General features: G+C 39.4%; 1 protein-coding gene across 7 annotated transcripts in view; it reads right to left on the reverse strand.

Annotated features, from left to right (window-relative positions):
• Positions 1-16,388, reverse strand: part of myt1la (myelin transcription factor 1-like, a) — a 62,977-nt gene that overhangs the window by 18,836 nt on the left and 27,753 nt on the right. For all 7 annotated transcript variants that reach the window (XM_056240080.1, XM_056240082.1, XM_056240079.1 and 4 more), the window contains 2 exons: positions 3,753-4,210; positions 1,055-2,077 (listed from right to left, as the gene is read on the reverse strand). In XM_056240080.1, the coding sequence (XP_056096055.1) occupies positions 1,055-2,077; positions 3,753-4,210 (1,481 nt within the window). The remainder of the gene's footprint in view (positions 1-1,054; positions 2,078-3,752; positions 4,211-16,388) is intronic.

The raw sequence follows: 16,388 nt of genomic DNA on the forward strand, positions 1-16,388 counted from the left end.
CGCCATGAAATAAAATTTTTACAATTCCTATTCTTATATGTAATATTGTAGTGTTTATTATAAATGATTTATCTGTGCCCTTCCTTAATTTTTAAAAATTAATGTACCCTTATAATCTTTAATCAAATACGTTATCCTTCCCTCCCCTCTCGAAACGACTTCTCTTCTCTTCCTGTCATGTGCTATGGCGCGAGGGCGTGGCAACTCCGTTAGTCTGCTATGAGCGAGAGATGGAGAGGAGGAGCGCTAAAGTAAAACCCTGCCCTCTATTCAATATTCCGTTTCACTTGGAAATGTGTCACAACACTGGAGAAAAGTCGTTTGTAACTTCCGGTTCACGGGGACTTTAAGTTGCCTTAAAAAAAAACAGATGTGCATCTTGAGACAAAACAATGGTACAGACATATTTTAAGATAAGTCAGTGTAAGTTGCCTTCAGTTTAAACAGTTAAAATATGCATTTTAGTCTGGGACTAGGTTTAAGTCTTGTCTGTGAAAATGGGGGATGAAGTCGCATTGTGAGATATATCACAATTAGGAGATATAAAGTTGCAAATATGAGATATACTGTAAGGTCACATTGTGAGATTTAAAGTCACAATTACCAGGAATAAAGAAATAAAACAGGAAATACTGACTTTATATCTAACAATTGTGAGATAAAAACTGTTAATTGTGAGAAAATGTTTAAAATAAGAAATACAACGTCACACTGGAATATATAAAGTCACATCAAGAAGTATAATATCACAATTAGAAGAAATAAAGCCACAATTAGGATACATAAAGGCGCAATCGTGAGATATGAAGCCACATTGTGAGATATAATGTCATATTGTGAGATTTAAAGGTACAATTACCAGAAAAAAATGTCTATATCTCACAGTTGTGACTTTATTTCACACAGTTGTGAGAAATGACCAGAATAATAATTTTTATTCGTTTCCTCAGTAGCAGAATATGGCTTCCATATTCTATAAACTTGATAATGAAAGGGAACTAGCTACTGAAATCTCTGCTGAAATGCAAAATCTCATTAGAAGTTTTATTTTTACCTTTAGGGTAATATGCTCTTTTTGCGCCATCGTGATGGAGTCGGGCCTTGCGTTCTTCTGCACTGCTGCTCTGCCTTGGGCTGTGCTCTCCATGAAGGCGCTGATTGTCCCTCCGAGCCACCATCTGTTCTGATGCCATTCTGTCTCGCATAACCTTGGCACGCTCGGATTCCAGAGCAATGGCCTTTTCCAGCAGGGACAGGTTGCCTTTAGTCATGTCGAAAGCTTCATCTGAGCGTTCGGAAGCCACTGATGTAGTGTCCTCATCCCCTTCCTGAGCGCAGCTAGATGGGTAGCCTCTTGAAGCGGGGCTGAGCTGCTCCTCCAGTTTCATCAGATTGACCATGTCTGAGTAGTTCCTCTCAAGGGGTCTGTGCTGGTCCATCTGGCAACTGTCATACCTGGGCATGTGATGCATTGGAGGCTGATGTGGATGCAGATGCTGCTGCTCAACATGGTGCAGCATGGCCTGGTGACCTTGGTGCTCCATCATGGGCCGCTCGGACGTTTGGGTCTCGCTAAGTTTACGAGCCAAGTCGAAGCACTGGTTTCGTAGACACTCCAGGCTACTGAGACACACTTCCTCCTCGCTCTCTTCCGGGTGGCCCCGTCCGTTAGCGTGGCCAGCTGGGCAAGTGTCCCCAGACCCGCCGTCCGCGTATCCCTCGTCGGGAAGCACGGCCCCATGTCCCTGGGCCAGAAGCTTCAAGGAGTCCACGGTCTCACGTACCACATCGCTATCCAAGTCGACACTCAACTCTCCCTTATGGCCTCCTTGTTCGCTCCCATCATCCTCGTCCTCATCGTCATCCTCGCCTGCACTGTTGGAGGAATTGCTGTTCATCTCTGACTCAGTCATGGCCTGGTAGGCGGCATCCTCTGCGATTTTACCCAGGTTGAGGAGGGACTTGGCCACCAGCTCGTCATAATTCTCATACTCATTGTTCATGCTGTTGTTATTGTTATTGTCCTTCTCAAGTATTTGATTGGATTTTGATTGTCCACCACAGGAATAATTGTCGTCTGTAGAGAAAGGAGAACAATACATGGAATTTGCTTGAAGATTTGTAGACATTTTCTAAACCGCTCCAAAAATACACCCTGGAATACGTTGCGCACTAGGGCCTTTCGATTTATTTTAGAAGCAAGCGGCTTGTGCGGCAAGATAAATTCACAAACGAAATGTCAGTCCTCTCTATAATCTGAAGCTGCCTGAACACTATCATTATGAAAATGTAACGTCTCATGAGTGATAGCATTGATGCAGCAAATCTAAGACAAATGTCATGCCAGGGTTTCATGTATAGCTCGATGACACAGGTGCAAATTGATTTGAATAATCAAATGCAGTTTAGTAAGATGGTAAGTGCCACTATGCAGCAAAATATTTGAGTATTCCGGAAAAGAAACGGATGAATTTTAGAGAAACTGCAATATGGTAAGCTGTACTGTACATGAATCATCATCAGGGAGCCTTTTAAATGCTAAACAAGACATATGTATGTTTCATAACATGTAAGCAGCACAGGCTGCCCTGAAAGCCTCTCAATTGTACTGAAAAGATTTTAGTGTTGCTAGTATTTGGGACAGCGGCGGATGAGACTGCAGGGATAAGCAGAGGATGAGGTGCTCTGTTTCTAGAGCCAGAAATATCCTCAGGAGGAGCCCATTTTCACCGGGGAGGGGTGGGGGGGTTGAGTGTATTTGACACCTCCGGGATGGCGGTGTACATGTGTGGAGGGGGGCCAAAGTTAATAACTCAGAGAGCCTCTTCTCTCTATTACTCTGGAAGCACTGTCACAAGCGATTGAGGACACCAGAGAATGAGGGTGAGACGCATACTAAGGAAGCAGTCACATCTGCTTTCCCTCAATTTCGTAAGGGGAGTTGGATTGTTCCTTGCTGTAAAATCCACATTAATTAGGATGGCGAGGGCCAGCCATTCTCTGCAGGGTGTATGTAGATTTCATTGTGATTCCGCAAATTACAAATACTGCATGACTTGAAACGAAAACAGGCAATTTAGGAAATAAAACATTGACTTTAATGACTGCATACTCTGTCAATTATACTTTGAAATGTTGGTTGACCTACAATAAGCTGCCCTTGATTCATATTTCATGCAGCATTCTGTGTGTCAGAGCAACTACATGTCTATCTGTAGATTCTAAACATTCAATTTCCTAATTTTTTCCAGAATGTTCATGTAACCAAGAAAAAAAAAAAACCTGGACATTTTGAACGTTTATGGAATTTTCAACACATTTTCATAACATAATGGGAACACTAGAAATCATTCTTAGAACATAAATGTGTTCCCTGGTCCAAGCTGGCAGGGAACATTCTTAGAACTTTGGCTAACATTGTGTAGAGATTCTCTTTTGATTATTTTTAAGTTCTTCAATAACATGAATATAATTTTTTTTTCTTGAGATCATGTCATAAGTTCTTAAAACTCATCAAAAGATATTTTACACACACACACACACACACACACACACACACACACACACACACACACACACACACACACACACACACACACACACGTGTCCAGCTGACACTTTTGTGTTCTAAGAACAGTTCTCGTCATGTTATTTATGAAAGTTCTGTGAATGTTCAAATCATGTTTTAAGAAAGTTCTTCCATGGTTATACGAACATTCAGGATATGCAATAAATCAGACAACATTGCTTACCTTGCTGATGACTCTGATTTTCATAGTATTCCTCTTCCTCGTGCTCATCTTCATCGTCCTCATCTTCGTCGTCTTCCTGCTCTTCATCATCCCCATCCTCCTCCACCACTTCCTCATCCTCTTCTACCTCTTCCTCCATTTGCTCTATCTCCTCTGCCTCCCCTCTCTCCACCTCTCCATCTTCCTCGTCCTCTTCTTCCTCTCCTGGTTCGTCATTGTCATCCGAGCACTCTTCTTCTTCATCATCCCCGTCCTCATCCCCTTCCTCCTCCTCTTCTTCCACTTCCTCTACTTCCTGTTCCCTCTCTTCTCCCTCCTCCATGGCCTCTGGCTCATAGCTTTCATACATGGCGGGCTCTCCATCAGCCATAGTTAGAAACGGACGGCGTTTGGAAGCTGGCTCCTGCAGAGGTTTCTCTTGGGTTTTCCTTTTCTTAGCCAAGGGGCATCCATACACACTGCACAACAAAAAGAAAACAAAAACCCAGAGAATTATGCACAACAGTTCTGAAAAATTACCTTGAATGTGTGAAGAGTGTCTGTGCCAAAGCTCAGCCCTCAGAGATAAGAAATATTAGAATTGTTTAAGACATAACAAAGCATTAATAACCACTGGCACATTTATTCATGTAAATGCGTGTGCTGCTTGAACTCTGGTCCCACAAGACAGTGCTATTCCTAAACCGCCAAGACTCGTTTATGAGACTCATCCTCCAAAATATAAACAAGGCAAAGCTCATTCTAGCCTTAGCCCTCAATTATACAAATCCCATAATAATCATTAAGTTTTTGAGAAATTCCATTTTAATTGCACTAAAACGGCATGTGCAACCATATGTGGTTTGAATGTGGCATCCAATGAATCACTTATTTAGTCTTCCTACAAAAAACATGCATGATCATAAACATATGTGGTTTTATTTTTATTTTGACCAATATTGTGAGCTTTTGACTTATTCAATGATGCGATGATAATTATCTCTGATAATGTGTAAGTGCTGTAAACACTGTGTTGCTAAAGATAATCTGGCGTCTGCTAAAGCAAAAAACAAAAGTTCTGTAAAAAAACCCATATATGGGATTTTTTGAACAGACCATAGAGAGTCTATTTTCAAAGAATATTTCTTGCTAATACTTTTATTCATTTAACCTTATCCTCGAGCTTCCTTTAAGTCATAACCTCAAACCTTCAGCTCAGTTAACAACTGGGAGTTGAGATTCACATCAGAGTGAGGCTTTGTAGATATAAACTGGGTTGCCTAGAATCAGAAAAGCACGTCATCACACACACACACTCACACACATTCTGAATGACGAGAGGACAATAAAAAACGTGAGCTGTGTTTTTATAACCTGTTTTTGTGGCTCTTGCGCTTGGTCAGGGCTCAACGGACTGTGAAACGTTCTAGATTTAAATCCCTTTTGCAGGCAGTCATCCTCAGATACTGCCTTAACGTGCACAAATCAGCACCAGCAGACCAAGGACTTCTGGCAATATGGATCTGTGCGTGACTTAAAATATAATTGACTAGGGCTGAGCCTTAAAGATGACATGGAAACCAACCAATGTTTAAAACAAAAATACCATACTTGTTACGCTTATTCACACTACAACAAAACATGTGGTTGGTATCAGTAACCATTAGCCTAATGTGTTTTTTTTTTTACCTTAATTTATATAGCGCTTTTTACAACACAGATCGTTTCAAAGCAGCTTTACAGTGATAATAGGAAATTAATGTAAATATTATTTTAGCTGTACAGCATATCTAGAAGAAAGTCATTGTCTAGCTTAAGTAAGTATTTGATTGATTCATTCCATTTGTAAAAATCATTAGTAATTAACTTAGGGGCCGCTTACACAACAGGGTTTTCAACTGAAAACAAAAAACTTTTAATGTGTTCTAGCTGTTTATTTACAAGACAACAGTGTTTTGGCGGCCTGAGAGGGCAAACTTTGAAATATGTTTCAAAGTGCAAATTTTTGAAAACGACCGTTATCATCTCCGTGTAAACTTTAAAAACGTGAATCTGTAAAAACGGTGACGGCATGCACATCACGTGTTTAGGGAGGTGCGTAGTCTTTCTTTACAAAGTGACATCGCCAAATTACTTGTCTGGCATGCATAATACAGCGTTTTTAGTCGTTTCTGCGGATCCGTGAGAACAGGAATCATTTTGATAACGTTTTCATCTGTACAGAGGAAAAAACTGGATGATTTGTAAAAAATCTGTATAAAAAAAAAATAAAAAAAATAATAAATAATATTTGACACTTTGATAATTTCCAAGTCAAACCCTAAATGTCAATAATTTCATAGCAATACAATTATAAGTAAAGGGTAAAAAAAATATATAATTATAAAACATTTAACATTTTACATTAAAAGCTATTTTTACGAAGTGAATTGCTATATGTAGAGATTATGCCTATAATGGCCACAACTAAAGCACAACAAAACAAAATAACCAAACAAAATGATTGAAATATTTTCTTAAATCCTTAAAATCTGTTCTTTTAAAATCATAATCATTAATTATGATTTCACAATACTAACAATAACTGTGGTAGGCACATTGTGTCCTAAAAATATGTGCACCATAAAATCAAATGTTTTAACCTCATAACCCTACAATGCATCAGTCGGACTGTTGGTGTGAGGTGCCCATTTTCTCTTTATTGTTTTATTGTTAAAGCAGGTGCTGGTTATAGAGCCTGCGCTTCTATGTGATGCGTGTTGTGCGGGCAGGCAGCCAGCGTCGTCTGTGTGGGTGAGAGCGTTTCGCGAACGACTTGGAATGACCTTGGACACCTTCGCGTTTCCCACTGGCAGGCCACGCCAATTAAAATTCCACAGGTAATTAAACCATATTTGAATACGGGAGCGGTGGAGGCAGGCTTTGAGTGGGACTAAGGTAATTATGGCCGAGAGAGAGAGAGAGAGAGAGAGAGAGAGAGATGTGCAAGCCTTTCAGAAATGCCGGGAGAAATAATGACTTCAGTCAGACAGCTCCTGGTGGACAAATCCTCTGATGAACTTGACTAATACCAGCAATGGCCAGAATATTAGCCCGGACCAGCTCCGTTTGATAATTTCCACAGCAACCGTCATAATAATGGAGCAAATATTAGTCTCAAAGTGGCGGAAAGATGAACGAAAATAATTTCTCCGTCTGTTTCTAAAAACAAGAGATTATTTTTTAATTAAAAGACTTCAAATAGTCATTCTGTTACAATTAGCGACCTCAGATTAGCCAATAGAAATGCTCTCTGATTTAAATTGGCCTGAATACCAATACTACATACATGTGCCGTTCAGGCTGTGGTCTATTGTCGATTCTAGCCGCCTTGGCACCAGGTATGTTCTTGCGGAGTAGAAACTTTTGGGCCGTGGAGGCGAATTCAGCAGCTACAGCTGGCTGTTCGTGTTGGAGTTGCCATAGGAGCATGCGGCTGCTCTGCGCTCCTACACTGCAGCATCCACAGGCATGCGTGGCAAGGCGCTGTCACCATGGTGATCTCCCCCTCAGGAGTGGGATTTGCCATTTGAGCAGACAGACAGAGTGAGAGAGAGATCAGTGATTCTGTGCCTGACAGACATCTCCCAGCTAACCTCCCTTCATTCTGCGCCCTCCCAAAAAGCAGAACAAAGGAGGTGCTGGTGTTGTGCATTCTGCAGGGCTCTTTCTGTCTCTGCAGCTCAGTTGCCTTTTCTGTCACTGCGGAGCCCGGTTCCCCCTCTGCCTAAAAACACAGCGTACAATCACACTACCACACATGCTGAGAGGCTGTTTGCGGTGATTATGTCCTTGGTGGTTCAATTTACCGGAGAGACTCGTGAAGTCTGACCCTGGAGTGAGGCTTTACATCCTGCATGTTGTTCGGAGGCATAATACTGCCATTCACACAGGTTCAGATCTACATGAGATATCATATGGATGATAAAGAAATACAGTAAGGCGAGATCGGAAATTTACTGGGTGTTGACTGCAGGATTCAGCCAGCGGGAAAAGCAGCTCGCTTAGTAATTATCAAGAGATCCTTTTCGTCATAAGGCGTTTTACATGGGTTAAGAACGCATAGACGCACATCAGAAACTTGTATAGCAATGAGGTCTGTCACAAATAGGGGTCTGCGGAGGAAAATGTCTGAATATGTGAGCAAAAATTGCACTGCAAGCAATATGAGAGAGTGCAACTGTATTTTGGGAGAATGAATATCTTACAATAACATAAAAAAAATCTTTAAAGTATAATTTTATGTTCAAAACACAAAATATTTATAAATCTGACAAAAAAGAAAAGACACAACACTTATATTATAACAGCAAGTAAACAGCTATTCACTATGAATCACTCATAAAGGTCAGGTTTTTTCCTGAATGAATCAGTGTTTTTAATGAATCAAATGAGTGAATTTACTTTAGAATAGAAACATATTATTATTACTTTTTCTACCAATTAAAGGCAAAATAGTAAAGCAGTATGCTAGTATGGTTATCCGAATTCAGTCAATCACTTGTTTTGTTCCTGAATGAATCAGTGTTACCGAACAAAAGGTTTGAATGAATGATTCAATGACAGACTCAGTGATTGATAATGACAGAAAGTTGCTGAATTTGGAACAGCATTCAAGTGTACTAATTTTACTATTTTTTAATAACATTGTTAATGAAAGAATCATTTGAATTAATGATGAATGATTCAATGACTCGCTCAAAGACAGCCGCTGAATTCAGAACCGCATTCTAGTACTTCCATTACTATTTATATCATATCTTTCTATGGCAGACATAGTGAGCAGCATGCTAGTAGCCTACATGGTTCCGAATACAGCAAGCCACTTGTTTTGTTCCTAAATGAATTAGTGTTATTGATCGAATCATTTGAATAAATGATTAAATGACTCGCACACAAAGTGAGTGCAAAAATCTTGCAGCAAGCGCAATTGACTTTTTACACCGACGCATGTATCATTCCTATTTTGCACCCGACGCACAGCGGCTTTTTTCCCTCCACAGACGCACGTCGGTAAACTAGGAAATGAACTTGCGCTCCCGGGGCGGTTCAGCGAAAAGAGGAGGCGTGTTTCGGCGCAAACGTTCCCTGGTGCTATTTTGCAGTTCCAGAAAACAATTCCGCCACTGACCAGGAAAAACCTAGTCTAAAGTCAGTGGCGCGTTATTCAGATGCTATTTTAAGGGCGCATTCTGTGCCATAATGTAGCGTGTGCATAACGCGCATACACTTTGCTTCTCTCATCTACACAGACGCAGTAGTTCCCATTTTTGAAAATCATACATTATTACAAGGAAAAATATTAACACACGAAGGAAATCATTGTGGTGTCCATGAAGATGTGAAAAAATAAGCAAAAATCTAGCTTACACATTTACCCAAATTATTATAAGCCTGTTTAACCGAAGCTAATTTGGGTGGGTTTCTCCCATCCCCATATAATGTCACTTCTCTGTCTTTTACGGCCCTGACGGGAACGTCGGTCTCCTCGGCTGTGAACCGCTCCTGGCGTGCAGCGCCTGGCAAATCCGCCATAATAATAGCAATCCGCCATGGAACAAGCGCACCTGCTCTTAAAGGGAATGTGAGAAGACGCTCTGATTGGTTTATTGCACGTTACGCCCAAACCACACCTATGAGAACTGTAGCTACTTCAGACCAACCCATTTTAGATTTGTGTCGGTCGCAAGAGTCATTTATCCCGCCAATATAATAGCAACAGCGCCCGAGATCCGCCCACAAAGTTACTTGCGTTTCGCGTTTGATACTTGTGTTTCAGATCGTTAAAATAGGGCCCAAAGACAGTTACTTGGCGCCACCTACTGGTCTATCGATGTAACCTGCAGAAAGAGTCACTAGCTGTGTTCGAAATTGCCCCTATACCCTCATTCACTATTCCCTACTTTACTTTAATAATATAGTCCACTATATTATGGAGTGAATGAAAACGAGTGAGCGAGTTCGGAAACTAAGTGTGCAGGAAGGGATGCCACTTTTGCATAGTATGTGCTTGCCGTTTAATAATAATTTGAAACTTAGCAAAATGGCAGCTCCAGTAGTAATGAAAAGATTTATCTTGAACTCTGTCATGGAAACTAGCATGTATAAGCCATAATAAAACAATTGAATAATACATTAAAAAGGAATTTATACCTGTATTATATTACACTGTACCCACATTGGACAAGATGTTTGGAAAATTAATGGATGGATGATTCAGCTGCGGGCGCCATCTTCTGGTGAGATGCAGGAATTCATTCAACACAACCCTCACAGTGCATTATGGGTATTCTCTAGCCGTTGGGTGTACATTAGTTGTACACTTGTTTTTGTGGTGCATTATGGGATTGAATGAGTGCACTCGATAGCATCCATTATGGTTTCGGACCCCACAACAAATAGCTGTCCTCTCAAATAATGCCCTATTTAAGGGTATAGGGAGGCGATTTCGGACACAGCCGCTGAAAAAATAAATGCACAGATTGACACTCTGTCTTAAACGTGCAAAAATAAGCAAGCAGATAAAAAAAAAAAAAAACAATGAAAAGTCCCAGAGTGGACTATGTATCAAAATTCTTGGAACGCTCAGCCAATCAAATTTCGAGAACTACTAGAACTGACTATATAAAATGAATTTTATCAGAGATTACAAAATATTCCAAAAATCTGCATTTAAGAATAGAATATTGCAAAGTAGATAAAAAATCATGGAGACACATTGTATATCACAAAGAGACTGCACACAAGAGATTCAATTATACCATTTGCAATGCTTCCAAGTGAACACTTTGGGGTTATGAAATGGGTCCTTGGTTCAAAAAAGTTTGAAATATCCTGTTGTATAATGTTTACGCTTTCTGACTACAGTACATGAAAAAGACATCTGGCTCAGCCTCACAGTTGAATTAACAGTTTGGGCGAATTACAAATCCCTCACAGATAACAAACAAGCCCTCGGCATGTATAGAACAGATCATTTAGAATGACTTGACGAGCACGAAGCCAACAGACCGCATAGACTGCATTCCGAAGACCCATCAAAAAAAGCGAGTGAGTGAGAAGAGAAGACAGAGGACAAAACTGCATGTGCCGCCCACACAGTCCAGAGCCCATCTGTTTGCATGCTGCTGGTGAGTTACCGGCACACAAATATGATTTCTCCCTGCTACATAGAATGAAGGTGTAAATTATGGCCTAAGGCTATAAATGAATGCCGTCTGTAAGTGTCCATCATGCAAAATCTCAATAAATTCTGGAGAAAGGAAAAGACAAAGGGATCCATCAGCCGCTCTGGCTCAACAATCTCAACGTCTGTGGTCATAGTTCCATTGACTTGCATTCGAATATAAAATACATTAATGTTGATAAAACACTCCTTTAGTGCAAATAGCATATGACATGAGTGGTTCTTAAGTAACCGTTGCACAGACTCATTTTTTTAATACCTCAGAATACAGCATTTAAAAAAAAAAAAATTGCATTATTACCTATTCTTAAAAAAAAGAAAGACTAAAAACGGAGATGCAAGCCATAAAAATGTGCTATGGTATGTTCAAAAATGCAGACATTTTATCATGTATTCCGATCATTTTCAATCAATTAAGGTGGTCTCTCTTTGACTCAAACATACACTGAACAAAATTATAAACGCAACACTTTTGTTTTTGCCCCCATTTTTCATGCGCTGAACTCAAAGATGTAAGACTTTTTCTATGTACACTAAAGGCCTATTTCTCTCAAATATTGTTCACAGATCTGTCTAAATCTGTGTTAGTGAGCACTTCTCCTTTGCCGAGATAATCCATCCACCTCACAGGTGTGGCATATCAAGATGCTGATTAGACAGCATGATTATCGCACAGGTGTGCCTTAGGCTGGCCACAATAAAAGGACACTACAATTTGCACAACAATATTTGAGAGAAATAGGCCTTTTGTGTACATAGAAAAAGTCTTAGATATTTAAGTTCAGCTCATGAAAAATAGGGCAAAAACAAAAGTGTTACGTTTATAATTTTGTTCAGTGTATTTTGACATTTAAACACATCTGTTTTATTTGAACCAATATGAATTTTTATGAATGTAAATTTGTGACGCAACCAAACTGCTGTTAGAGAGCAAAGTTGAACAGCGTAACTCATAAATGTTACTTTCTCAATACTCATTCAGATAATTCTCAATGAAAACAAAGTGTCCCAAAAGAATCAAACCTTTTACGTTAAGAGCTGATTTTTCTCCATTTCATATAATTTCTAACAAAGAATGAACAGACTTCTTGTGTTTATTGTCAGAAATTATGATTATCCATCCTTTGAATGTCTAAATTTTGCTAGATTTTCATGGTCTCTCCAACAAGCTTTAGTACAACTTGCTTTTTCTTTCTTTAGCCATGTATTGGCCTTTCACACTTGACATATTCCCTTACAAAACACTGCATCTACATGGTTTCTTTGTTTTTTGGTTGTGAGAAAATACAATGCTGGATAAGAGAAGCTGGCATTAAAATCTATGCACTGTGGCTACCACAAAGGAGGAGAGGCCGGACTTGTGTAGAGCAAGCCAGGTGTTATATTGATGGAAAAATGAGACAGAGAGAGAGAGAGAGAGAGAGAGAGAGAGAGAGAGAGAGAGAGAGAGAGAGAGCGAGAGAGAGCATACAGCTATACCATTCTCTGGCCACTGCCACCAGCTCTTGGCTCAGTTCCTATTCTTGCAGTGAGTGCTACCTGTCAAGCCCTGAATTATACAGCCCTGGGCTTTAGCCTATGTGAGTCATCCATCAGAAAGGGAGAGAAGGAGGGAGGAGGAGAAATACGACTGGAAAGAGGGATGGAAAAAGAGCCGCAGAAGAAGTGAGGGAAAGGTAGAGGCACAAAGAGCCAGGATGTGGTGAACATAAAAAAGGATGAAGAGAAAATAGGAAAACATTGAAAATAGGAAAGTGGAACGAGAGAGAGTCACAGATGGAGAGGAGGAGGAGAGAAAGAAAGAAAGAAAAAAGAGAGAGAGAAAGAAAAAGAGAGAAGGGGTACTAAACATGATTTGCACAAAGCAATTACTAAACCCTGTTAAAATCATAGCAGTCACACCTGTACTGACACATCCTCTTATTACAAGCCTCTGCATTTGCTAAAAGGGCTATATTAAAATGGAGAATGTGCAGATAACGCGTTTTCAGGAAGGGTATGCATCACAGAGGGTGTAAAGGTGGGTATTTTTAGATGACGAGAAAATGGCACATTAAAGGGTCCCTCACACATGTTATTTCTAACATTTTAACATGAATGCAACACCATTGGTCCATTGCAGGGGCGTAGTAGTAGCCATTATAACTAGGAGAGAAATGACATTTCTAAATTTGTCTCACAACTTTTTGGACTCAATAATTATACAAAACTTAATTTGCCAACTTTGCTTTTCAAATCAGGTACGACTATTAGGTGAACGTTATGTCATCTAATTAATATTTATTGATCGTTCCAATGAAATAATGATGTCTTTATTAATTGCAATAAACGAGTTTAGGTGCAGAAACATTTTCTGTCGTTCATTTCAATAGGAATTTACGTGAATTTCGCGTGAGGGTGAAAACGTTCTGCAAATTTGCAGCATTGATCAACAGAAAGCTGCTTGCTTTCTGACTTCAGTGTGAGCTGTGCTTCATGCATCTCTACACTATAGACAATAGGCTTTTTATTGCAGACAAAATTTAGATAATGTGACTTCAGTTCACCATTAGCAGTCCACTCTGTTTACTAATATTATTGTGGACCTCTCGTGTACATCGATCATGACATTCAGCGGTCAGATTGTTCCTAATATCCATATACTTACAATCGACTGCAAGCTCACATTCTGATTGGCCTCCATCCAATCAACAACCGATAGATAGATAGATAGATAGATAGATAGATAGATAGATAGATAGATAGATAGATAGATAGATAGATAGATAGATAGATAGATAGATAGTTAGATAGATACTTCCATTTCATCACAACTTTAATGTTACGAAAATGTTGTGGTATTTGTCTTTTTTTATCTTGACTTGTACTATTTTCTATCTTAGTAGAAGTATTACAATAATATACAGGAAGAATTACACTATAACTTATTGTACAGTTAGTCAGCCAGTTATTATCACAAAATAAATTTACAATAAAAATTATGCAAAATTGTAACTTTAAAGGAGAACTCCGGCGCAAAATGAACCTTTGGTCTAATAAAACATTGGTACCTAGTCAACCGTTCTCTGAGATTTGTTTTCATGATAATCGAATGTAAAGAGTTTTATCTCTAAAAACTGTTTAGCGTATAACGCTAGTAATGGGGGCATATAATAAGTAAAAAGAAATTGCTAGTTTATACCACTAACAAGGCTCAAAATAGCCCCACACGAACACAGTAACATAATGAGGGTCCCTACATGCAAAACGAAGCATTGAGAACTTTGTAAGTGTACAGACCGTTTAATAAGAAGATAAAGATAAAGACAGTCCACTTCGTGTATACAGACAGGAGCCATCTTTGGAAAACAGTCTCGACTAATCAAACCAAGAACGACGTGCTACGTGAGCTGAACTGTATGAAGTTCAGTGAACTTCTGAACTGTATGAATGGCGTTCGTGGTTTGATTAGTCGAGACTGTTTTCCAAAGATGGCTCCTGTCTGTATACACGAAGTGGACTGTCTTTATCTTTATCTTCTTATTAAACGGTCTGTACACTTACAAAGTTCTCAATGCTTAGTTTTGCATGTAGGGACCCTCATTATGTTACTGTGTTCGTGTGGGGCTATTTTGAGCCTTGTTAGTGGTATAAACTAGCGATTTCTTTTTACTTATTATATGCCCCCATTACTAGCGTTATACGCTAAACAGTTTTTAAAGATAAAACTCTTTACATTCGATTATCATGAAAACAAATCTCAGAGAACGTTTGACTAGGTACCAATGTTGTATTAGACCAAAGGTTCATTTTGCGGCGGAGTTCTCCTATAAGGGTACAACAGCTTGGCACAGTACACTTAAAGGGGCAACTTTGTATGTTATCTACCACTAAAAGCTGCAAATTAGTACCTTATAGTAGTAATATGCACCCTACCATGAACCTTTTCAGGATAAATAAGTTACAAAGTTGTCCCTCTAAGGGTACTGCCCCAGTGACAAGCTGTTGTACCTACGAAGGGACAATTTTTCCACATTTTATCTGTGTACACATTATGAACTGGAAAAGTTTGATGTCCGCATCAGTTTTTTAATGATATTTTGCCCTGAGAGGCCATTACAATACATAAACCTACAATGTATACATTAGATCAGTTCATACCCCCTTCAGAGCAGCTATACATAAGGGGCGCGAACCTCTGCTGTGATATAACCCAATGTATGCCGCAGGAGACAAACACTGTTGTTGTTTTGTCATTATTACTTTTTAATGGAGTGGTAAAGGGCGGCAGACACTGCATAGCATGGACAGGTAACGCAGTGTCCTCATTACAACCCTGCCATTCCCACAATGTTCCTACAAATGCCCCCCAAATGTTAGCGTGCTCTGACAGAACAGTCGGAGCGCCTTTTCTCTCCCCACCCTCTCATTTGGGGGTAATTCATCACTCTCTCGCCCTCTCCCTGCCTTTTCAGTGAGGTCTGCTGGAGGTACCATTTGTCTGTAGCAGAAATGCAATTCTGGTTGGTGGTTCACAGGGCTCGGCTGATGGGGTGACACAGTAGACATATCCATCAATCTTTTCTGTTCTGCCTTTCTTGTTTTGTATCTTTCTTCTGAGGTACAGTAAATAGCATCAAGAGGACTGAGACTGTTAAACATGGAAGTGGAACAGACTGAGAGTGACTTTGACAACAGTTGTCAAATCAGATGCTATTAGCTTCCTAGTGAAGAACTTTTTCTTAATAAAAACCTATATTTCAAACCCTGGACTTATATCAGTATTAAAGTATAAACATTAATTATCTCATGTTGCCTGTTAGTGTAACGGTGCCCTTTGTATTCCTTCCACAATTCGTCCTCAAAAAGGCTTTTTGTCAAAGAGGAAACAAACAGCACAATCCTGCTAAGACGTTTGACAAGCTGATTAGAATATTAATGATGTTGCGCCTATCATCAGATATCCTCCACATATTCCTGATGTATGCTAACGAGAGTTAGATATTGCAGTGTAGCTTATTGTCCATATACATCTATTTTTAAAGGGATACTTCACCCAAAAAGAAAAATTCTGTCATAATTTTTTCAGACATGTCTCTCTTGGTCATCTTCAAAACACAAATAAAAATATTTTTAATGAAACCTGATAGATTTCTGTCCATCCATTGAAAATCTATTCCACCAAAACTTTGATGCTTCAAGAAGTTCATAAAGAGATTGTAAAAGTCTTCAGAAGAGACACAATTGTTTTATATGATGAACAACATATAATACATACTGTACATGCTTGACATGTGAGAACAAACCTTATTGGTTCTTGTGCTCCAAGCAACCATGTTTGAGCTTCAGTTTACCATATTTGATGAGCTCTATGTATGTTGTGCATTGATCACTGTTAACTGAATAAAAGGCTACATTAAATCTGTTCATCATATAAAACGATCTTGTCTCGT

The sequence above is a fragment of the Rhinichthys klamathensis genome, unplaced genomic scaffold (genome assembly GCF_029890125.1).
Source record: "Rhinichthys klamathensis goyatoka isolate OS25496 unplaced genomic scaffold, OSU_Roscu_1.1 h1tg000579l_1, whole genome shotgun sequence".
Classification (NCBI taxonomy): domain Eukaryota; kingdom Metazoa; phylum Chordata; class Actinopteri; order Cypriniformes; family Leuciscidae; genus Rhinichthys; species Rhinichthys klamathensis.